Below are 25,000 nucleotides of genomic sequence, written 5' to 3' on the forward strand. Positions count from 1 at the left end.
TCAGTGTAATACAGTATATTATAAACCTGGAATTTAAAAAGGTTAGGTGTAATGGTCTGTGTGCAGTCAGGAGCTTCGACAGTCGTGAAAACTCTGGATGGAGGATTTTGAAGTGATTCTACAGTAATGTATATAAACAGTTAAGCATGTTTCTATAAAATCTTTTTACAAATCTAATGTTCACATGACCGACGGTTTATCTGTTGATGTTGCTCAGTGTTGAGCAGGTGGTCAGAAAAAAAAAAAAAAACTAATCACTGCTAACTGAACTTTCCCGTGGTATTGTAAGAAGCACGGTAAAAATAAAGCGCCCTTTTTAAAATCATACATAAATGGAAAGACATTTTGGTGATGATTTAGTCACGGTAACAATACTGCGTGTGCATGTGGAACATGACAGTGTCTTGCCGAATGCCTAGTCTCAATTTTTCCCCACTTCTCTTCACCTTCCCTCTCTGTCTCTCTGACATTCTCGTGTTAACTGAAAAGAATAGGGGCTTTTATTTTTAAACGAATCCGCCCCACAGGATGTGGCATTATTTTGTTTCTGAGGTTATCGGCAACTCCGCATCGGGCCAAAAGGGCAAAGATACACCGCCTCCCATCTCTCCTCACACACACAACGGATTGTTTGTTTGACGTGCAGCGTGTTTGGCTACGTGACATGTTCACACACACACGCGCGCGCGCACACACACACACACACACACACACACACACGACAGCATTAGCTCACACCAGTAAATTAGCTTGTGTGTCATCACACAAGAGAATCAGCGTTACTCAAACTTCTGCAAATCTAGTGGGAATATTTAGCTTAAATATTTACACTAGGGCTGGGTGAAAATTTCACAATATGCTTTTCTGCGATATCATGATAGCGTATTTCTTTATTTGTTTGTTTCTTTCTTTTTTATTATTATTATTATTATTATCTATTTATCTTAACATTTTTACAGATTTTATTTCTTTTCTTCTTTTCAGTTTTAAATATTTTTAAAAATATTTTTATATTTTTTTATTTTATTTTTAAAATTAAAAAAATAATAAATATATAAAAAAAATTAAATAATAACTATATATAATGATATTTAAAATAATGATTTTTAATTTTAAAATAAAATAATTATTCTAAATAAGAAACAAAAAAATAATAACTAAAATAAATAATAATAAGTAAATAAAATAATTTTAATAGACATTGAATAGAGTATCATAGAACAGAAATTTTTAAAATGCATTTTTTTTTTTTTTTTTTTTTTTTTTAAGGTAGTAGTTTGTGAGCAAACCTATATATCATGCCTTTGTGAATCATGATATTTTTGTCATATCGCCTGTCTTTAATTTATACCCAACTTCAGAAGTTTATGATAAAAGGGTATAATAAAGATAAATTCAGGCTTTATAGAAAAAACTTCTGTAGGTTTTTTTATAACCCCATTTTCTCACCCAACGATGTTTACGATGATAGAAATACAGACAAAATAGTCGAGCACAGAATATCCAAACAAGAGTTAATTTTATTTTGTTCTAGACACGACATATGCTGAAGTATAAAGAAGGAGACGGTGGTTTATGTGGTTTATGATGGTCACCATGTTAGAATTTAATGTGTATTTACAGCTTGTGAATCAGGTTTCGCACCTGTTTATCTCACACACAGTGTCTTACGTTGTGTATTTGTGTGTGTGTGTGTGTCCTCAGGGGGAGAAGAATGCAGGCTTTGACGTTCTCTACCACAACATGAAGCATGGCCAGATTGCCAGCAAAGAGCTGGCTGAGTTTGTGAGAGAGAGGTGAGACGGCGAGAAGACGCGGGAGGTGTCATGATGGAGAGAGAGAGAGAGAGAGAGAGAGAGAGAGAGTCAGTCAGACAGACAGACAGACAGATGGAAAGAGAAAAACAGAGAGACAGTGAGAGAGAGAGATGTGTGGATGCCACTGAGTGATGAAAAAGCTGTTAAGTAAAATGTTTACTGTGATTTCTTTTATTAATAGAAAGTTAGATGTTCTAAATCAGTTCTGTTCATACTACTGTGACTATTAATACTACTAATGATAACAGTCAGGACTACTACTGCTACTATTAATACTACTACTACTAATGATAATAATAATGTTACTATCATTACTACTATTAATACTACTACTACTAATAATAATAATGTTACTATCATTACTACTATTAATACTACTACTAATGATAATAATAATGTTACTATCATTACTACTATTAATACTACTACTAATGATAATAATGTTACTATCATTACTACTATTAATACTACTACTAATGATAATAATAATGTTACTATCATTACTACTATTAATAATACTACTAATGATAATAATGTTACTATCATTACTACTATTAATAATACTACTAATGATAATAATGTTACTATCATTACTACTATTAATACTACTACTACTAATAATAATAATGTTACTATCATTACTACTATTAATACTACTACTAATGATAATAATAATGTTACTATCATTACTACTATTAATACTACTACTAATGATAATAATAATGTTACTATCATTACTACTATTAATAATACTACTAATGATAATAATGTTACTATCATTACTACTATTAATACTACTACTACTAATAATAATAATGTTACTATCATTACTACTATTAATACTACTACTAATGATAATAATGTTACTATCATTACTACTATTAATACTACTACTAATGATAACAGGACTACTACTGCTACTATTAATACTACTACTACTAATAATAATGTTACTATCATTACTACTATTAATATTATGACTAATGCTAAGTTAATACTACTACTGCTACTAATACTACTACTACTACTAATAATAATACTATCAATACTACTACTAATATTACTATCAGTATTACTATCAATACTACAACTGCTACTACTACTACTACTACTAATAATAATAGTAATAGTAATAATATTAATGCCAGTACTACTACTACTTATACTAATATTACTATCAATACTACTACTTCTGCTGCTGCTAATAATAATAATGATAATGATAATAATAACAATAATAATAGTAATATTAATGGTCAATGAATTCAATGAGTATTACTACTACTATTGTTGATGATAATTAAAAACGTAATATTTCAACTACTACTAGACTGCTACTATTACTGCGGATACTACCACTATTACTACAACTACTGCTGCTAGTAAAATTCTAAAATCAATACTTTAACTACTTTAATTAGTAATACTGATACTTCTAATAATTCTAATATTATTACTACAACTACTACATATAATGCTAATATGCCTAGTCCTACTGCAATTACCACTGCTACCAACAATATTAATAATAAGAGTAACCATAACAACCCAAGCAAATAAAGAAATACACACAGGGATAATACTAGCTTGTGTATAATATCTGTGCTTTATATGTATGACTACTTTGCACCACACACTGAAGTGTTAAAACACACTGGTGTGTGAGGAGTAACACTGAACAAAGAGCTTACTGTCCACACCTAGGGGTCCTTACACAGACACACACACACACACACACACACACCACACACACACACACACACACACACACACACACACACACAGAGTCTGAGTATCAGTGTGTAGTTGGCTTGAGTCCATTTCTGTATTGGGTTAAGCCGGAGGAGGCGTGTGTTCTGGCTCGGGTAAGGTCTCCCCTTAGCTCACACACCGCAGAACAGTAATCCAGTTCTCCTTAAACACAGTGTGTGTGTTTGCATTCCGTTCTTGCTCAAACACACCTGAGCAGGTACAGCAGCCTTCTAGAGGTTTCATCAGTGCCTTCAGGTGTGTTACAGCTTGAGTGGCATGAAGCCAGATGAATTTCAGAGGAAGGAGAGGCCTGTGTACGTCAGTCCTACTGAAGGAGGCGTGGTCTCTGTACCCGTCAGTCCTACTGAAGGAGGTGTGGTCTCTGTACCTGTCAGTCCTACTGAAGGAGGCGTGGTCTCTGTACCTGTCAGTCCTACTGAAGAAGGCGAGGCCTGTGTACGTGTCAGTCCTACTGAAGGAGGCGTGGTCTCTGTACCTGTCAGTCCTACTGAAGGAGGCGTGGTCTCTGTGTCTCAGTCCTCATGAAGAAGGAGTGGTCTCTATATATGTCAGTCTCTGTGAAGGAGGCGTGGCATCTTTTACATCTCAGTCCTGGCAAACCAGGCCTTAAAATCCTCAAGCAATTTTTAAAAAAAATTTAAATTTGCATTATCAGTAATCACACTGCATCACACTGTCCTGCATAAAAGCAGCTCTGAGTCGTATCTTTTATACATCTGATTGTTTTCTTGGCCTCGCCCCAAACAGAGATTAGATTTTTCTTTCTCTTGTGTTCAGGTTTTCATGCTCAATGCAGAACACAGCTTCACCCGAGTCCCCGCCTGCTGAACTCTCTGGATGGACATTTATTATATTTAAACTCGCACCCGTGCGGGAGATGAGGCCGTTCGTTATTGCGGTGTAACAGACTGCAATATTTGCATGGAGTTAAAAAGACAAACAGGTTTATTTTTCCTGGGGCTGTTTTATGGGCAGACTGTAATGTTTACGCTTTGTCAGATTTAGCATGTTGCACGGAATGACATTCAGAGTGCACTCTGCAGGGCGTTTCCATCCAGCGGCAGTGTTACTGTGTGGGAATTAATCCTGCTGAAATATCGTGCTGTAAGCTGGCTGAGGAAAACCATGATATTGCCTTCTGCAAATGTCATAAACAATATAACAACGGCAATTAAAGGATTCTGTTTAGCGTCATCTTTGTTTTCTCTGCATCATAATAAAACTTCTCATCTGTGTGTGATTGTAAATTCTTTGACTTGGTACAGTTTTTTGTTACGCCGGATGCCCTTCCTGATGCAACCCTCCCCAATTTTATCCGGGCTTGGGACCGGCACTGAGAGCGCACTGTTGCATGCAAACCTGGTGGCTGGGGTCTGTTCCCTGGCCGGGAATCGAACCCAGGCCACAGCAGTGAGAGCGCTGTGGCCTAACCACGAGTCCTCCAGGGACACAATTGTAAATTTTTTATGAATCATTCGTACTGTTTCCGGTTTCTATTTTGTTACTCCATACTATACTTGTGTTTATTTTTACGTACTTGCACTTGAAAACATAAAGCTAACTTTTTTCTTTCTTTCTTTTTTTAAATCAATGCATTTCAGTCATTTTCAAATTGCAGATATTACTCTTTAATAGGGAGGCATTGATACAATTTTTTTCAAGCCTGATTACGGTTTTTCTGGTTTGTCAATAACGATCCTGATACCGAAATGAGCAACGTATTTAGCATTCATCAGTCATTTTGCCCTGTTTATGTTTCATGGTTTAAATAGTGGCCTTGAAAAGAATACACGCGTGTCCTCATGCACTTAGACTGCTAGGCTCGTTCTTTATAACGTTAGCTAGTTGATTTTAGCTACCTACATTAGTTCGCTTGGATGGATTAGGGTTGCACTGAAGAAGAGCGTGTTTCTGTTTTACTTCGGAATAAACGAGTTTCTGTACAGCTGTGTATGAAGTATGACTTTGTTTTCATTGAATCCCTCGATGACAGTAAGTGGCTGATCATTAAGAACAGCATCCTGTGTAAGGGCTGTTTTATTCACTCAACTAGTGAGTTCTCGCCTATTTATTTCTCACCTAATCTGTGTTTTCTGCTAGTGATGAACTCCTCGTGCTGATGTTTTATTGCTTGTACTGTAGGAAGACTCTGTAGTTCCTCCTCTTGATAATTAATCAGGAAATACATCCAGATTGCAGTTCCCATGTTCATTAGTGCAGCAGTGTACACTAGGCTTATGTCACACAGAAAAAGAGAAAAAGAGCAGGGTATCAGACCCATTTACTGTACTGATGCATACCTGCTCTCGTACATATGATTAATATTAGTGTGTGTTTGTATGTGTGTTTGTTGATCAGGGCTGCCATTGAGGAGACGTACTCCAAATCCATGAGCAAACTGGCAAAGATGGCCAGCAATGGAAGCCCGCTTGGGTAAGCGACTTCATCATCTGCATGATGTTTATGTTCTATATGCCACATTATTGTCCATTTCAGGTCTATTTCCTGTACAGGTCACATTGTAGGTGTACAGATACCAACTGTGGCCCATCTGTTGCCCTGTACAATCAATCAGACCTTTCTAAAGGAAACTGGGGATTATTCTCAGTACAGTGGTGACACTGATATGACTGTGTGTGTGTGTGTGTGTGTGTGTGTGTGTGTGTGTGGTGGGGGGTGGTGTAAGTGCCTCTAATTTATGGTATTCCTTTTTCACTGATGGACGGACCATTGGGGGGACATTATGCACAGCCTCAGATGAAGTGTGTTGTGGTAGAGGAGGAAATTCGGTTTCACAGGAAGTGAAGTGCAGTTGGTTGAAGGGCCACAGTTGTGGTCTGGTCTTCCTCTCCTCATGCTCTCTGCATTCTCTGCTTCTCGTCACCTCTGTCACCACACACACACACACACACACACACACACACACAGACACGCACGTTTGAGCTGCAGAGAGCTGAGTAACTTGACACCCCACCGAGAGTCGCAAATGCAGCGTTGCAGTGTTGTTTTTTTTTTAAATACAAAATTAGGATAGTTGGATCACGCAAACGCTGTGTCATGTATTACGTTTCAGTTATTGTACTTTTTTCAACAAATGTTGAATGTTTTAATCAAGTGAAAATAGAAACCTAAGGTGCATATACAGGCAATGCTTATTTTTTCTGTATTGAAACTGTTGAGACACCACAATTGAATTTGAATTGTATGTATCATTCCAACCCTAGCGTCCCCTAGACTTTTAAGCCTTAGCGTATTTGTTTTAAAAAAATAGGAGACGTTTTAATGCTTAAACATTATTAAAATGAAATATGTCTCAAAACGCCTAGTGATCTAGTGATCATCTAGTGATCAAGTCTGAGAAGAGTGCTGCATTTGTACTCCACGCAGGCCAGAGATAGCTGTGGAGAAGGGGACCGGTGACACTTTACTATCACCGAAGAGGACATTAGACCAAAAATGTCTGAGAACAGCTGCATTATAATACTTATAATATATAATATATTATTTCACATATCCATATCTGTTATATACCTCTAGCTGCTGTTTCTTACAGTAACATTCACCAGCTAAAAATTGATTCATCATCAGAAGTACTGCATGTGTGTGTTCAGTGAGGATTTAAAACCTCAATTGTATAATTCACTATTCACACCTCAGACATAGCTACAGAGTTACACACTTTTCAGAGAGTTGCGTGGGATTTATTTCATGTGTGAGGCGTAGATTTCCGAAATCAGAGGACGTGTTTTAGTTACGCTTGATTCCGACCTTGAACTTAAGCGCATTTTTTGGTGCATGATATGTCCAGTGTCACGTCCAGCGCCACGGTCTGACAGTCTGATGTAACCACAATACGTCACGCTGAAATTCATCTTCAACAATGTAACTACGTGCAAAATATCGCGGAATGGCATTGGAGGTGGTGTGAATGTCTTCGTATGCCTTCCCCCCTCTCTCCTCCCCCTCACAGCACATTCGCCCCCATGTGGGACTTGTTCCGGATGTCGTCGGACAAAGTCGCCCTCTGCCACCTGGAGCTGATGAGGAAGATGAACGACCTCATCCGTGACCTCAACAAGTACAGCGAGGAGCAGGTCAAAGTTCACCGTAAGGTACTTGAGCACCTCCATAGTGCGTCTACTCTAAATTCACTTCCCTCTGGTCCGAGTCACAGACAGATGGCTCCTGCTGTGTCTAGAATACATCACAGCTGGATTTCCACATGCTAATCAAGTGCCAATTAGCATAACTTATTTGCATAATACTAATTGTTGTACACTAGCTTTTATTACTAGCATTGTTTGCATTTTTAGTCAAGCTGTTTCCTTCTTTTAAAGGAATAATTTAGCTAAAAAAATTAAGCTAACACACTTTTCTTCTTTTCTGTAAAAAAAAAGTACTGTTTTCCAAATAGAGGCCACTTCATTAGCTTTTTTTTCCTCCAAAAATATGCATTGTTCTAAAACTAGAGACCTCTCTAAAAACTACTTTTAGACATTTCCTAGTAATAATAAAAAAAATTCTGATAGGCCCCTCTAAAGGTTTTGAAATATAGATGCCTGTCTAGATACTTTTTCATAATATAGAGGCCCACTTAAAACTACTATTTGAAATATAGATGCCCTTCTGAAATTATTAAGTAACAAAAATGTTTTGCAATGTGGAAGCCAGTTAAAACCTTTTCTTAATGTAGATGCTCCTCTAAAACATGCCCTCAAAACATTTTTCTAATGTAGATATTCTTCAAATACTACTTATTGTTAAGTAGAAACACATCTAAAGCTACTTTTTTGTAATATAAAATCACATCTAAAGCTACTTTAAGTAAAGTGAAATCACATCTAAAGCTACTTTTAGTAAAGTGAAATCGCATCTAAAGCTACTTTTAGTAAAGTAAAATCGCATCTAAAGCTACTTTTAGTAAAGTAAAATCGCATCTAAAGCTACTTTTTGTAAAGTAAAATCGCATCTAAAGCTACTTTTTGTAAAGTAAAATCGCATCTAAAGCTACTTTTAGTAAAGTAAAATCGCATCTAAAGCTACTTTTTGTAAAGTAAAATCGCATCTAAAGCTACTTTTTGTAAAGTAAAATCGCATCTAAAGCTACTTTTAGTAAAGTAAAATCGCATCTAAAGCTACTTTTTGTAAAGTAAAATCGCATCTAAAGCTACTTTTAGTAAAGTAAAATCGCATCTAAAGCTACTTTTTGTAAAGTAAAATCGCATCTAAAGCTACTTTTAGTAAAGTAAAATCGCATCTAAAGCTACTTTTTGTAAAGTAAAGTCGCATCTAAAGCTACTTTTTGTAAAGTCGCATCTAAAGCTACTTTTTGTAAAGTAAAGTCACATCTAAAGCTACTTTTTGTAAAGTAAAGTCACATCTAAAGCTACTTTTTGTAAAGTAAAGTCACATCTAAAGCTACTTTTTGTAAAGTAAAATCGCATCTAAGACTACTTTTAGTAATATAGAAACCAATTTAAAAATACTTGGAATACATGGAAGCCTCTCTAGATTTTTCTTTATACAGCTCCCTAAATCTGTCAGTGTCAAGGCTCCTTTAAATGTCGAGGTTCCTTTTCTATTTCTACTCTTTAACTTCATTAACTATGTTTGCCGTCAGAAGTTTGTTTCTTGAGCTACGAGACTAACATAGCTAAAAATTAATGAAAGCGTAAAGGCACAAAGTCGTTGTTGTGCAAGCTGCATCTTTAGTCTCAGTAACACCATTTCTACATAAAAGGAATTGCAAGTACAAAAACAATTTGCAGAATAGGCATGTGAGATGTTATTGTGACAATATGAGAGGAAATGTGACAAGAAATGGAGAAGCAAATAAATTAAGCAATCTCTACAAAACAAAATAAGCACAACTTTCAAAGAGTAAAAAAAAAAACTCAGAAAAATTAATGTAATAAAATAAAACAAAAAGCAAAGCAAGCTAACTGTACTTGTGTTTCCGCAGACGAAGGAGGAGGTGATGGGCACTCTGGAGGCGGTTCAGGCTCTGCAGGTACAGAACGGACACTTACAGAAGGCCAGAGAGGGCTATCACGCTAAATGTACAGAGCTGGAACGGCTACGCAAAGAAGGAGCTCCTCAGAAGGAGCTGGAGAAGGTGTGTTTTAGGCTGATGCTGCTGTAGTTAATATTTAATGTTAATATTTTTCTAGACAACAAAAAATGTGTCTTGGAAAATTCGGACAATAAGGAAGTGCGCTTATATTGATTTATAATTGATATTTTATAATTTATATATATATATATATATTGATTGTCTATTGCTTTCAGGCTGAGCTAAAGTCTAAGAAGGCGGCCGAGTCGTTTGCAGCGTCTGTAGATAAGTTTAACCGCACTGGAGGAGACTTTGAGCAGAAGATGAGCGAGTCTGCACAGGTGTGTACGCCTCCAGATTATTTTTAAGAAGTGCTGTTTACAAAATAGAGGCTTTTTCCAGAGGCCTTTCTCAAAACTACTTTTTCAACAACGCTTGGAAGTTTCACAGTGTAGAAGCCATTCTGAAACTACTTTTTCATACTATAGACTTATTTAAAATCACTTTTTCCTGTTGTAGAATCGCCTCTAAAATTACTTTTCCACAATGTTGAAGCATTTCTAAAATTAATGTTCATATTGTAATGACTCCTCTAAAACTGCTCATTCATCAATTAGAAACTCAATTAAAACTACATTTGAAAGCCTCTCTAAAACTCCTTTTTTATGTTGAGGTTCATCTACAACTGCTTCTTCTCATGTAGAAGACCATTTAAAAAAATTTCCCTAATGTAGAAGCCAATCTAAAACTATATTTTTTGTAATGTTGAAGGCCATTTTATAGCTTTTTCATTAATGTAGAAGCCCAACTACTTTTCCATATTGTACAAACCTCCTAAAACGACTCTCATACAAACTATTGAAAACAACTTCTTGTAATGTAGAAGCCCATTTAAAACTAATTTTTCATAATGTAGCGACCCATTGAAAATCACTTTTATTAATTTAAATTAAAACTTTTTGTAATGTAGAATCCCTTCTAAAACTACTTTTTGTAATGCAGAAGTCCATTTAATACTAGTTTGTCATGTAAAGGCTTCTCTGTTTACTTTTTTTAATGTAGTAGCCCCTCTAAAACTCCTTTTTGTCCTTCTGAAATTGCTTCCTCCATGATGTTTTGTAATGTAGAAGCCCATTGAAAACTGCTATTTCATAATGTATAATGTAATTATCATGTAGCAGCCCAGTTAAAACATTTTCATAATGTAGAAGCTCTTCTAAAACTACTTTTTTTTTTTTTATCATGTAGAAGCCAACTTAAAGCTACTATACTTTTTGTAATGTTGAATCTTATCTACAGCCAGAATGTAGCATGTCTTCTAAGACAAATTTTTGTAATGTAGAAACCCATTTGAAATTACTTTTTTTTATTCTTTATGTAGAAGCCTCTCTGAGCTTTTCTTAAAACTGGAGGGCAGTTGTTGTTTTTTCTCATTTAGAGAGCAAAAAGCTGATTTTTCTTCCAAAAGCAGCCTTTAAAAACATCTCCTTTTAAAACTACTTTTACCAGAAGCCCATCTAAAAAACTGTGAATACCAACCCTACAGTTTCTACACACCCCTACAAAACTACTATTTTCTTTCCAATAAGATCAGACCACTTAAGTTCTTTTTAAAAAACCGTCAACTCTTAGGAGCGTAGAAATGTTCTCTTTTTAAAGATGGCCTCCGGTAGCTAGCGTTCGCAGGAGAGCCAGGTGAGCTGCAGGATGTCTCGTCCCATGCCAATGATGCAGTACATCATAAATCATCCTGACAGAATTAAATTAACACCATTCTGGGAAGAAAAACGCACAGAGCATGTCGGGTTAGCAGGAAAAGCAGGAAAAGCAGCTGCAGAGATCCATAATTCACCTGTTCGTTGTGTTCAAGAGCAACTCCACTAATTTCATGTACAATTTAACAATTAAGATTATCAATTAAACTGTAATTCTAACAAATAAACTATAAATTAAATTAATTTTAATATTAAGCCATAGTGTTAATAATTACAGTAATAACTATTAAACTGTAACAACTATTATACTGTAATGTTAATGATTAATCTGCAGTGTAAACAATTAAACTGTAATATGAAACTGCAGCATTAACTATTAAACTGTAATGTTATCTATTAAACTTTAATATCCAACTGTAATTTTAACATTTAAACTGTAATGCTATTACTATTCTACTGTAATGTCAACAATTAATCTATAAATTAACAATTATACTTTAATGTTCAACTGTAATGTTAACTAAACTGTAATGTGAACAGTTAACCTGTAACATTAAGATTAAACTTTAATATTAAACTGTAACATTAACTATTAAACTTAATCTTAGACTGGAATATTAATTATTAAACTGTAATATTAACAATTAAACAGTAACATCTCTTATTCTGATCATTTCTGACTTTAATGCAGCGTATTGTACAGACAAGTTGCGGGTTGACCTTAGACGCGAGTGCTACGCTGTGATGTCAGAGTGTCCTGGAGGGCGGGGCTTATGTCTCAAAACACATCTTTGTGCCGGTCTATCTGACATAAACACGTACATCTACGCAACATGTGTGAGAGATCAGCAAAAATCAGGCTTTTAAAATGAGTTTTATGGGTCAAGTGGCAGAGGCTGTAAATGAGAATCCAGAGGAAACTGTAGATTTTTAAATCTCGTCTCTACAGCAGTAATAAAAAGCTACAAAAGCAGCGGATCCTTTTATCTTACTACAGAACGAGCTGCAAAGCTGCTGCACGTGCAGTCGTGGTTTCCGAGCTCCTTGAAACTGTACCCTTTTTCTGTTGTTTCGTTTCATAGTTTTCTTTTATGGTTTGCTTTTTTGCCCCTAAATGCGTCATGCAGAAGTAAAACGCTTTGGTTTTGGAGTTAAGCTCATTTAACATCAACCATAGATGAGCAGTAAACTATGAAAATGAACAAATGGTGCTGTAATCTTTATTTTATTAATATTCCACAGTACTGTTGAATTCTCGAATCTGATTAGCTATAAGGTGTTGCTTAAAGTTCCAGCTATATATATTATTGTTTCTATAGTAACAGCAGGCAATCTACATAGACTAAAAGACTGGTATTATATGGATTGTTTAATATAGAGGAATTTTCTGTAAGGAGTTGTTTATTTAACATTTATGGAAGGAGTCTCCAGTTTCAGAGCTTTTACGCTATGTTGTTTCTCGGTAGCATGACAAGCTTCTGTTTTTGGTCTTATTACGCTCAAGTGCATTGACTGGTGAGGGAAAGACTGTATATAGCTGCTATAGCGCAAGTGAAAACAGGAAGTAACTTATTTTGCAGATGCTCCACAACATTAAACATAACTATAAACAGATCAAATGTATGACATGTCGTTCGTAAATGAATAAAAAAATGTCATTTTTGGCAAATTTGCTATGTTAAAAGAGGAATTAAACACTTCACGATGTGCTGTTATTGGAAAATAATCAACCTCAGGGTGGTAACAGTAACTCTCCTTTATCACGACACGCTGTTGTTGATTATTTTCCTACAACATCACACTCCAAAGTGCTTTATTCTTTGTATATCACCCAGACTTAATGCCAGGGACATCAAGCAGCTCTCTAGCATTCCTGTAACCTCCTGTGTTTATGATTCATTCAGCAAACTAAACTTTCTTCATCTATAAATCCGACCTGAGTCAGTTTGTGACTTCATTAGCGAAACCTCAGATTTGTAGAGAATGGATGTAAGTGGCCAATCAGCTCTCAGCAGATCTTTTAACAGGCTTAACATGAGCCATTTTTTTAAAAAAAAAAGAGGAGATATTTGAAGGAAATGCAGTATTCTTCCACTTCATGTCCATTTTAAGTCCTTGTCATTGCCGTCTCTGCACCATGCAGAAGTTCCAGGACATCGAGGAGGACCACTTACGGAAGATGAAGCAGCTGATCAAGTCTTATACACACTCCTTAGAGGACACTCACGTCCAAGTGGGACAGGTGATCTCTTCTCTGATGAATGTTTGACTGTGAGTTTTCAGTTGGATTTTATGATTCAGCTCAAGTCTAAGTGTGTGTGTGTGTGTGTGTGTGTGTGTGTGTGTGTGTGTGTGTGGGTGTGGGTGTATAATTTGTCTGTGCTCAGGTTCTTGAGGAGTTCAAGCAGAACGTAGAGAACATCGGCATCAGGAGTCTGATTCAGAAGTTTACTGAGCAGAAGGGCACGGGAAAAGACCGGCCAGGTAACACACACCTGTTTAGCTCTGGATAGAGAGAGACTTTGTCATCAGCCATGTTTCTGTCTAAACAGTCAACAAAACATCAAACACACACACACACACACACACATATACATATACACAAATAGACTCAGTCTAGACTGCAAAGGAGTGGCAACTTCAACAATCCAGCACAAAGGACCTAAAGTGCGTATGTGTCATTGTGGAAACAGTGTAAGGACTGCTTGTGTGTGTGTGTGTGTGTGTGTGTGTGTGTGTTTTGGCAAGGCCCTGTGGGTTTTGAGGAGTTCCCGTCCACTCAAGCATCCGACAATAACAAGAAAAGCCGAGCAAAAGCATTCAGGATCCCTGGCCTGGGCAAGAGGGACAAAGAGCCAGACTTCACGTGAGACACACACACACACACACACACACATATACGCATATACACATTTAGCTTACTATAGTTACTAAAACATATGCCATAATTGTAAAAAGAAAAAAAAAAGTATAGAACATGGACATTATTACTTATTTTGTCTTTTTTTTTTAAAAAAAAATGTGTCCCAAAATATGTTCTGCTCATTACAAGACTAACAACAAACAAATAAATGATATTAAGTAATGTACAATATCTTTATAAAAATAATTTAAATATAAACTTTATATATTGAAAATGACCTGTAGTTTTTTCCTCAGTAACTTTTCACATCTTTTTTTTTCCTTTTTTTTTTTCCACAAATGAGAAAAAAACACTCTCACTTTCACTCTTGTTTAAAAAGAAGCAAACAGTCAAAGATAAATATTTATTCATTAATTTATTTATTTAATTTTACAGTTTATTGATTTTTTTTAAATTGATTTTTAAGGGTATTATTAGGATTTTTATTCAACTGAGACTTGAAATATGACCATTTCTAAAGCATTTAAAAATAACTCTTTAGTGTAAATTGATGGTATCATCATATATTTTGTATAGTTTTAAAATATATTTATACATTATGTTTTGCACACACACACACACACACACAATATGCATGTGTGTGTGAGAGTGAGACTGACATTTGTTGGTTCGTTCGTCCAATATCTTGCTAATGAGGCTGTTGTTGTTTGTGCAGGGATTCTGCGCTGACAGATACGCCAGTAAGTTACATCATACACACACGCACACACGCACACACACACACACACACACATGCAGTGCCCTAAACAACATCTCTTGGAGTCACTGGGACACCACACTCTTGTCATTGTTCCACTGACGTATTGTGTTTATGCGTGAGTGTGCGCGCGCGTGTGTGCGCGCGCGCGTGTGTGCGTGTGCGCGTGTGTGTGTGTTTGTGTCTGAATGACCATCAGTCCCTCTGCTGTGTCCGGTTACTCCAGCAGGCTATATTTAAATTGTCCTACTTTACGCCTGCTGGCTCTTTTTAAGAACCACATGTCATTAGCAGACATCGTGCTTAGAGTAAACAAACAAACAAACAAACAAACAAACACACACACACACACACACACACAAGGACATGGGAAGTAGGCATACTGAGGGTTTACCCCTGACCTTCAAGACACCTATAACTACAAATGCAGCTGTGACTGCTAACATAATATACATGAATAAATAAAGAAAATAAATTTTACAATTTTGAGTAGTTTATGAGTTTGTACATCAGAGATGTTCCTCTAACACCACACCGATTTGCCAACGATTACAATTTTTTATTTATTAATGAACCACACGCCGCATTTTTTAACCACACATTGCATTTTGTTCATAGTTACATTTAATGTTACAGAACATCTCACACACACACACACACACACACACACACACAGACCCCACCACCAATCCCTCGACTCTTCATTACAGAGGAGTTTACCCTTTCTGGTTTCTCCTTAGACAAGCTGTAGGGTTTTTTTTTCTTCATTAACTTCAAGAGTAAAAAGGAGAGGCTGGTGAGGGAACGACTGTTCACAGCCACCATAATGTCCTCACTAACTGTTACGAAGTGTTCAACGGTCTTGTGGAATAATTATTGTAATCAACACAACATCTCTGTCAAAAAAAAAAAGGAATTCGAATATCATTTGGGTGTGATGTCATAGCTCACACCTCAAATCACGAGTAATCTTTGATCGACGATGCTTTCCGTCTCAGCCATTTTTCCTGCTTTGGTCCTGTTACACTCATTAAAAACATTCTTTTATATATATATATATATATATATATATATATATATATATATATATATATATATTCCAACTCCAATAACGTTCTTTAATATATATACTCCAACTCCAATTTTCTCCCTAATTTGGTTTTGGCCAATTCCCACCCACCAGCCAGCTCTCCTGTATGATATGACAGCTGCCAATTCCAGGAAGAGTGAAGGCTATCACATGCTTCCTTTAAGAAGCCAGCCAACCGCCATCTTTTTCAGACTGCTGCTCCTGCTGCATCACAGGGCAGCGTAACACACTCTGATTAAAGCACTATATACCACCCTCTTCCACATACATGAGCTCACAGACGTATATGATTGCCTAGTGTTGCTGTGATTGACAGGGGAGAGAGTATGTCCCTCCCACCCAGAGAGACGACTCCTGGGCACAGATGATTGTGGCATCATTAGGACTCGAACTCGTGATTGGCTGACAGGGCGAATGCTTTTTGGTTGTGCCACTCAGGAGCCCACAGTGTGCTTTTTTTCTTTTTTTTTCTGTGAACCCGGCTTAACAGTTCTGTTTTTTTTTTGTGTGTGTGTGTTTTGTAGAATTCTCCTCTGGAGGTGGACGATGAGGGCTTCATGATCCGGGCAGATGTCAGTCAGAACGATATCCTTTATTCGGACCTTGTGGAGACGCGTCGTTGGTCCACGTAACGTAAAGTGCTTTCCTTATGCATATGGAGCTTAAGGTTAACTGTAGGCAGCTGTGTAAGCATTATTAACACACACTAATGCTTAAAAGGACACCCATAGATAGTAAAAGCAGTGTGTATTTATAGCCGTCAACTCCAAAATTATTGGCACAGTGAGCGATGTTTTGATGAGGGATTTTGTGACGATGGTATGACGTGTGAGTGTGTGTGTGTAGACGTCAGTAACTTCTCAATACAATCCTTGACTCCGCCCCCACGCTGCACAGACGACAAAGAGAACAACTTTTACTCCAGCGACTCGGACTACGACGACGAAGAGCCGAAGAAGTTCCACATCCAGATCCGGCCCGTGTGCAGCCGCAGCAACTCGGCCGCCAACGAACTGGAGCTGAAGGCCACCGTGGGGACCCTCACCCTGCCCCCGAACCCTGGGGTGAGTTCAGGGGTCAGGGGGCGGAGCCAAACAAGGAGCACGGTTTTAAATAAACATATTTGTGTTTATATTCGACGCAGTATTATGGCTGAGTGATACAGTATGACAGTGTAATATAGATATATCGTAATAAATTCGGTCACAGTATCGCAGGTATCAGGATATTTGTGTCTATCATTTTTTGTAAAAAAAAAAAAAAAAATGCTTTTTAATGTCAAGATTTTGTCCTTTACAATTGTAATTTTCTTTTTATTTATTAAAATTACTATTTTTTTTTGCTTAGTTTTTACATTTTCATAGTTTTTAATGCAACACTAATTTATTGCTGTCAGTTTTTTAGCAAACCCAAATATTGTAGAAATGCCTTCTGTATCGTGATATGATATATTTGTCATATCGCACAGCCCCAGAGTTTATTTATTTATATTCTTCATTATTTTTGGAGCCTTGAAGTTGACTGTTTTTTTTTTTCTCCCCACTGAAGGTGTCAACGAAGAGGCACATTTCCCGTAAGTTCAGCTTTCCTGTGTGTGTGTGTGTGTGTGTGTGTGTGTGTGTGTGCGTGTGTGTGTGTGTGTGTGTACAAATCTGTCCATGTTTGTGCATGTACGTGCCTGTTAGCATGACTACAGAAGGGAAAGTGAGTGAGTGAGTGTGTGTGTGTGTGTGTGTGTGTGTGTTTTCTCACCCCTCCTTTCCTGTGTCCTAGGAAACATCAGTACTGCAGGTCGGTCGGAGGGAGAGGGCGACGGCGCCCCCCACAGGGGTAAAAACGCACACACGACTATCAAGTGACAACCACCACGATTTATTTTTATGCTTTTAATTCATTGTTAGCTGCATAAAATAGTTGGAATATAATTAACAACAAGCCGAAGTATTTTTTTTAAAGCTCTTCTCTCGATCACGCCGTCCATCGAAACGGAATGTTGTCGTTAAAGCACGCTTATAGCTACTTCTTAGTTCTTTGAGGGGGAGATTTATCTCTGAGGGGTCTCGTTTATCAACCGTGCATACACACCTTTCTATTCACTGAGTGTGATTTATCAAGTTTTCCTTGCACATGAGGATGCGCGTACGTTTCCGCACACAACTGACCACGCGTATGCAGAAGTGTTCAGAAATTCCTGCCGCTTCTAAACCACATTACAGGATCCCCAGTTTGACCAGAGCAGCTTTTTTTTTTTTTTTTTTTTTTAAGATCTTTTCTCTGTGAAGTCATGAATCAATTTTTGTAGCTTTATTGTTACAATGTGTAGATGTTTTTATTAGGTTTGTGCCCCAGTGTGTGTATTGTTTCTTCAGTTAGCATCTGAGTAAACAGGACGTGTTTATACCTGTGTGACTAATTGGACAATTTGTGCACGGACCGTACCATTACGCTGTCGAAGCAATTATTTGAGAACCATAATGAGTGTATGGGAAGCCGTAGCAACCGCAAGTCACACAGTGTGCTGAACACAGGTCTGTCTGAGGAGCTGCACTGTAATTAGAGGCAGTAATAATAGTGAAGGGGTGTGTGTGTGTGTGTGTGTGTGTGTGTGTGTGTGTGTGTGTGTGTGTGTGTGTGTGCGCACGTGTTATGTAACTGTGAGGGCTCCATTTAAAACATGTCTGTAGTGGATGATGATCTTTATCACATCAGCTGATGTTGTAAGGTGATGTAATGATGTGTGTGAGGTCCTGTCTCAGCTGAATGAAGGCATGGTGTTGAGTTACTGTGTGTGTGTGTGTGTGTGTGTGTGTGTGTGTGTTGTGTTACAGTGTGTGTTATAATGTTGTGTGACAGTGTAGTGCAGTGTGGTGTAGCTGTAATTATAATCATACTGTCATTGGTGTAATGTTGTGTTGTTACATTATGGTGTGTGTGTGTGTGTGTGTGTGTGTGTGTGTGTGTGTGTGTGTGTGTTGTAGAAGGTGAGACAGAGGGTCTTTGCAGATTCACCTCAAGTCCAAACCACAGCAGGTACAAAGACCTTTCTTTCTTTCTTTCTGTCTTTTTTGTTTTTTTGTTTTTCTGTCTTTCATTCTTTCTTCCTTTCATCTTTTTTTCATTTTTCTCGGTCTTTTCTTTCTGTCTGTCATTCTGTTACTTTCTGCCATTCTGTCTGTTTCTTTCTGTCTTTCTTCTTATTTATTTTTGTTTCTTTCTTTCTCTCTTTGTCTTTTTTCCTTCCTTGCTTCCTTCAATCCTTTCTTCCTTTATTTCCTTTTATTTCAGTTTTTCTGTCTGTAGCACTTCCACATTTAGATGAATTTTATTTCTGTTGTGTCCTTCGTTCTCTCTAAACCCTTGGATTATTTGTTTTATAATGAATCTCTCTCTCTCTCTCTCTCTCTCTCTCTCTCTCTCTTTCTCAGGCTGAGCTCCACAGCGTCTGGTTCAGATTCACTCTTCGGTCCTCCTCTAGACTCAGCCTTCAAATCTCACAGCTTCTCGGGCCAGGAGCAGCTGCAGAACTCCGAATGTAAAACATAACATTATCACGATTAAATGAAAACACACACACACACACACACACACACACACACACTCCTGCAACTGTAGCTCACAGAGTAATAAGTAAGAGGTGTGTAATGGGTGTAGTGTTGAATGTTAACGGCGTGTGAAATGTCATTAACGTGCCTCCTGAATAACGTGTGTATAATCACACGTTATAAATTTATGGATTGTTTTACATGATGGGAAGACGGACTGGAATTAAGTTTCTCTCGACTTCTTACACACATTGGGCCTCATTTATCTTTTAGTAAAGTTGTGTAAATGTTTGCGTAAACCAAACCGAACAAAAGGTTTCTGCCAGATTTACACAAAGTTTCTGAAGGGCTGATACTCGCGTGTGTATGTTGATCACCTGTAAAGTGCAAAGCGCCTTCCCGACACAGCTCATTTGCATATAGTGACGCCCACAAAACTCCATAAAAGGTCAAGCGCACAGACAGCTGGGAGCACAAAATGAATAATCAGGGTAAAGGCTGAAAGGCAGAAGTGGAAATTATTTTGAATCTCTTCTATGTCAATAAATATATTCAACATTATGTAATATTAATAATAATAATAAGCACTAAATTTTCCATCAGCTGAGACTTTCCCTGATTTTCTCCCTAATTTAGCCAGTTCCCACCCATCAGGCAGCTCTCCCCCATCACATGACAGCCAACCAGGTTTTCTGTTTTCATGTGTGTTCTCGTTCTCTGTTTAGACGCTGCTTTCTCCTCTGCTTCCTCGTCTCCTGAGAACGTGGAGGACTCAGGTTTGGACTCGCCTTCCCATCAGCCCCTGGGAGCGTCCCCCGAGCCCACAGGCTGGGCGGCTTGGCCTTCGTCTTCTCAGCCCAAAGACTCCACGACCTCACGGCGACCCGTTGACCCCTTCCTCGGGCGCTCCCCTCTCCCTCAAGAGTGGCCATCGTCCCAGCGTTGTCCCTTGGCCCCGCCCTGTACAGAAAGCTCCGCCTCCTCTTTCGCATTACCTTCCTTTTCCAACAACGTGGAGCCCAGCGTCTGGAGCTGTAAACACATCCCACCGGAGGACCCCTTCCTGACTGCGTTCGAGCATCAACCTGCTCGTCAGGACGCTTGGGTAGCTCCGCCTCCTCCTCGAACTACCCACGAGGACCCGTTTGCCCCGCCCACAAACAGTGCTAAAACCCTGCCTCCTCCTAAGTCCTCCGCTCGCAAGGACAGAGAGAGGAAACAAGAGCGCAGCGTGCCGCCTCCCGATTCACCCGACGATCCCTTCGCCATCACGATGATCGGCAGCCCGACGCACCAATCAGCACTGGCCGCTCAAGGAGGAGGGAGCGGCTTAACTTGGGCAGTCAGTTCTAACTCCGCCCCTCCGGTCCAGATGAAGAAGGAGTCCACACACTGGGGTTCACTGCACAACCCGTTCAGTGACGTGGCGCAGGACGGAGGCAGGAAGACGAGCAGAAACGGAGGAGAGAAGGAGCGCAGGAGCGGAGGAGAGAAGGAACGCAGGAGCGGAGGGGAGGAGCAGCGGCGGAGTGGACCGCCGCTCACACGCCTCTCCGGCCCACAGGAGGATCTCTGCTTCTCCACCGACAAAGACCAGGACTGCCTGGACATCAGCACACACACAGGTACTGAAAATACACACGTTCTTGCTGAGATATGATATGAGTCCCGCCCACACTTGGTTACTGTTGCTATGTAGGTCAAGATTTTAGCATGAATGCATTCACAGAATATCATACAAGCAGCACTAGCTAACAAGTTCGCATTATGTTAGCGGGTGAAATTTAATCTGATTCATGTCAGTCTTTGAACACAAATATGAACACAAGCGCTCTCTCTCCCTCTTTCTCTCTCTCCCTCACTCTCTCACTCTCTCTCCCCCTCTCTCTCCCCCTCTCTCTCTCCCCCTCTCTCTCTCCCCCTCTCTCTCTCCCTCTTTCTCTCTCTCCCTCACTCTCTCTCTCTCTCTCTCCCCCTCTCTCTCCCCCTCTCTCTCTATCTCTTTCTCCCCCCTCTCTCTCTCCCTCACTCTCTCTCTCTCCCCCCTCTCTCTCTATCTCTTTCTCCCCCCTCTCTCTCTCCCTCACTCTCTCTCTCCCCCTCTCTCTCCCCCTCTCTCTCTATCTCTTTCTCCCCCCTCTCTCTCCCTCTCTCTCCCTCCCTCTCCCTCCCTCTCCCTCTCTCTCCCTCCCTCCCTCTCCCTCTCTCTCCCCCCTCTCTCTTCCTCGTTCCCTCTCTCTCTATCTCTTTCTCCCCCTTTCCCTCTCTCTCTCTCTCTCTCTCTCTCTCTCTCTCCCTCTCCATCCTTCCCTCTCTCCATCTCTCTCTCCCTCTCTCTCTCCCTCTTTCCCTCTCTCTCTATCTCTTTCTTCCCCTCTCCCTCTTTCTCTCTCCCTCTCTCTCTCTCTCCCTCTCCCTCTCCATCTTTCCCTCTCTTCCTCTCTCTCTCTCTCTCTCTCCCCCTCTCGATCTTTCCCTCTCTCTCTATCTCTTTCTCCCCCTCTCTCTCTCTCTCTCTCTCTCTCTCTCTCTCTCCATCTTTCCCTCTCTCTCCCTCTCTCTCTCTCTCTCTCTCTGCAGGTCCTCAGCGTAGGTTCAGTAGTGAGCTCCTGGTCTTGGCTCCTCCTTGTCCAGCTCGGTCCAAGCGTTCCTCGTCCAGGCCGAGTGGAAGTGAACGGGTAAAAACACACTCGTTACTCTCTCACACACAGCCGCACAATTTCAACACACACACTTTAAACCTCACACGCAGGGCACTTAGTGTTTATTGGCTGTTTTTGTTGGCTCTCGTTGATGTTACGGTGGTTTACATTTATAACTGCATACACACACACACACACACACACACACACACACACACCGGACTCTCAAACTTTTTCACCGTGTTTTCTCGACTATTCATACTAAAAGCTGTGACTTGTACAGCAAAGCAGTGTAGCATCTTATTTAAGAAGACATTACAAGCGAAATCACACATTTCAGTCCTTTTTGTGCCTGTTAATAAAAACAGATGTCATGACTAAACGCTAGGGCGCGGCGATGCGACAAAAACTGCCGAAACTGTGAATGTCCTGTACACACTTCACTTCTGACTCCTGACCTTTGACCCCCAGTCCAGGTCTTTGTGTTCGTCTCCTCTGCCTGAGCCCAGTCCTCCTCCAACGTCCTCCTCGTCCTCTTCCAGCCCCAGTGATTGGGGGGGTCAAACACGTGCACCCAGTCCTGCGCGAGGTGGGCAGACACACACACACACACGCGCACACACACACACACACACACACACACACACACACACACATACACTTTTACAGATTAACACAACACACTTCAATGGTTCATTAAAATGTTTCTTATATAGTGTGTGTGTGTGTGTGTGTGTGTGTGTGCGCGCAGGTTTGTCCCGAGGGCCGAGTCCCATCTCTCTGAGCACTCAGGAGTCGTGGCCGGTTGCTGCAGCATTTACAGAATACATCAACGCTTACTTTAAAGGAGGAGAAAATAACCGGTCAGCCCTACTATCTGTCTATCTATCTGTCTAACTGTTTGTCTGTGTATCTGTCTGTCTATCTATCTAACTATTTTTCTTTCTGTGTGTGTGCGTGTGTGTGTGTGTGTGTGTGTGTGTGTGTGTGTTGCAGGTGTCTGGTAAAGATTACAGGTGACCTCACCATGTCGTTCCCAGCCGGAATCACTCGGATATTTGCCGCTAACCCCAACCCGCCCGTGCTCAGCTTCCGATTGGTCAGCATCGCTCGAGTGGATCACTTCTTACCCAATCAGAAGCTTCTCTACAGGTCAGCTGATATATAAAGTACTACAGTTTAAAACGTGTAACACATATGACGGGAATCATGAAGTCATTCTCGTTTCTTTTCTTTCGACCTGCAGCGACCCGTCCCAGAACGACCCCAACTCCAAAGATTTCTGGTTTAACATGCAGGCGTTGAGCGTTCACCTTCAGAGAGAGGCGGAGCTTAACCCGCAAGCCTCGTACTACAACGTGGGGGTGCTGAAGTACCAGGTGAGTCTATAACCACTTCAGCTTTTAATCGATCCCTGTATGTGAAACCGGGAAGACTCGCTGCTCTGTTATGTTGTAGAAGGTGTTCATTTATTTTATTTTTTTTTATTTTGCCATTTTCAACGCAAGCCCCATTTATAGATCCTGCTCATGAGATCTGCTGCTCATGTCTCTGTTTCCTGCAACACACATGTTTAAAATATGTATATTAACAGTTTCTAATATCTTATTGCCATGACGATGACCTCTGCCCCCAGGTGTCGTCTCAGGACCCGGCTCGCGCTCCTCTGCTGCTGTCGGCCGAGTGCCAGCGCAGCGGCACGGTCACCCGCGTCGCCCTTGACTACCACTGCTGCCCGGCAACCGCTCCAGCCACTCAGCTCACGGCTGTGCAGGTGCTGCTGCCGCTCGATCCCACAGCCACCGACCTGCAGTGCCAACCGCCCGCTACCTGGTGAGACAGAGAGAGACAGAGAGAGAGAGAGAGAGACAGAGAGAGACAGAGAGAGACAGGCTGAGAGATGCAGAGAGATAGAGAGAGATACAGAGAGAAAGACAGAGTGGGGGGGAGGGAGAGAGAGAGAGACAGAGAGACACACTGTGTGTGTGTGTGTGTGTGTGTGTGAGAGAGAGAGAGAGAGAGAGAGATGCAGAGAGATAGAGAGACAGGGAGAGAGGGAGACTCAGAGAGAAAGACAGAGTAGGGGAGGAAGAGAGAGACAGAGACAGATTGAAAGACACACAGAGAGAGAGAGACAGAGAGAAAAACAGAGTAGGAGAGGGAGATAGTGAAACAGAGAGACAGACAGATTGAAAGACACAGAGAGAGAGAGAGAGAGATGCAGAGGGACAGTGAGGGAAATAAGAGACAGACAGAAAGAGATGCAGAGAGCGAGACAGAGAGAGAGAGAGAGAGATGCAGAGGGACAGTGAGGGAAATAAGAGACAGACAGAAAGAGATGCAGAGAGCGAGACAGAGAGAGAGAGACAGAGAGAGATGCAGAGGGACAGTGAGGGAAATAAGAGACAGACAGAAAGATGCAGAGAGCGAGACAGAGAGCGAGACAGAGAGCGAGACAGAGAGCGAGACAGAGAGCGAGACAGAGAGCGAGACAGAGAGCGAGACAGAGAGCGAGAGACAAATGACTTCTGTTCACTACTTATGCTTCCTTCAGAGTATATAACAATAGAGCAGTTTATGTAGCAGCCCTAATGTCTATAAGATTTAAAACAAATCCAGTCACATTGGATGAGTGAGTCACCAGCGCGAGAAATTCCAACGACTGGTACGATGTGAGAGAGAGAGAGAAACAGAGTGAGACAGAGTGAATGAGAGAGAGGGAGGGACAGAGTTACTAAATTATTATCTT

The 25,000-nt window shown here is 40.0% G+C and overlaps 1 protein-coding gene across 3 annotated transcripts in view; it reads left to right on the plus strand.

Annotated features, from left to right (window-relative positions):
• Positions 1-25,000, plus strand: part of fcho1 (FCH and mu domain containing endocytic adaptor 1) — a 49,375-nt gene that overhangs the window by 20,772 nt on the left and 3,603 nt on the right. For 2 of the 3 annotated variants that reach the window (XM_034306435.2, XM_034306436.2), the window contains exons 3-24: positions 1,705-1,796; positions 5,949-6,023; positions 7,561-7,702; positions 9,553-9,705; positions 9,879-9,983; positions 13,501-13,599; positions 13,745-13,841; positions 14,106-14,223; positions 14,936-14,960; positions 16,592-16,652; positions 16,956-17,131; positions 17,616-17,640; positions 17,841-17,897; positions 19,046-19,097; positions 19,493-19,599; positions 20,335-21,234; positions 22,190-22,287; positions 22,723-22,840; positions 23,003-23,114; positions 23,248-23,403; positions 23,498-23,630; positions 23,888-24,084. In XM_034306435.2, the coding sequence (XP_034162326.2) occupies positions 1,705-1,796; positions 5,949-6,023; positions 7,561-7,702; positions 9,553-9,705; positions 9,879-9,983; positions 13,501-13,599; positions 13,745-13,841; positions 14,106-14,223; positions 14,936-14,960; positions 16,592-16,652; positions 16,956-17,131; positions 17,616-17,640; positions 17,841-17,897; positions 19,046-19,097; positions 19,493-19,599; positions 20,335-21,234; positions 22,190-22,287; positions 22,723-22,840; positions 23,003-23,114; positions 23,248-23,403; positions 23,498-23,630; positions 23,888-24,084 (3,098 nt within the window). The remainder of the gene's footprint in view (positions 1-1,704; positions 1,797-5,948; positions 6,024-7,560; positions 7,703-9,552; positions 9,706-9,878; positions 9,984-13,500; positions 13,600-13,744; positions 13,842-14,105; positions 14,224-14,935; positions 14,961-16,591; positions 16,653-16,955; positions 17,132-17,615; positions 17,641-17,840; positions 17,898-19,045; positions 19,098-19,492; positions 19,600-20,334; positions 21,235-22,189; positions 22,288-22,722; positions 22,841-23,002; positions 23,115-23,247; positions 23,404-23,497; positions 23,631-23,887; positions 24,085-25,000) is intronic. The other variant, XM_053235880.1, reaches the window with a different exon arrangement.

Source organism: Pangasianodon hypophthalmus, chromosome 8, assembly GCF_027358585.1.
Source record: "Pangasianodon hypophthalmus isolate fPanHyp1 chromosome 8, fPanHyp1.pri, whole genome shotgun sequence".
Taxonomy (NCBI): Eukaryota; Metazoa; Chordata; class Actinopteri; order Siluriformes; family Pangasiidae; genus Pangasianodon; species Pangasianodon hypophthalmus.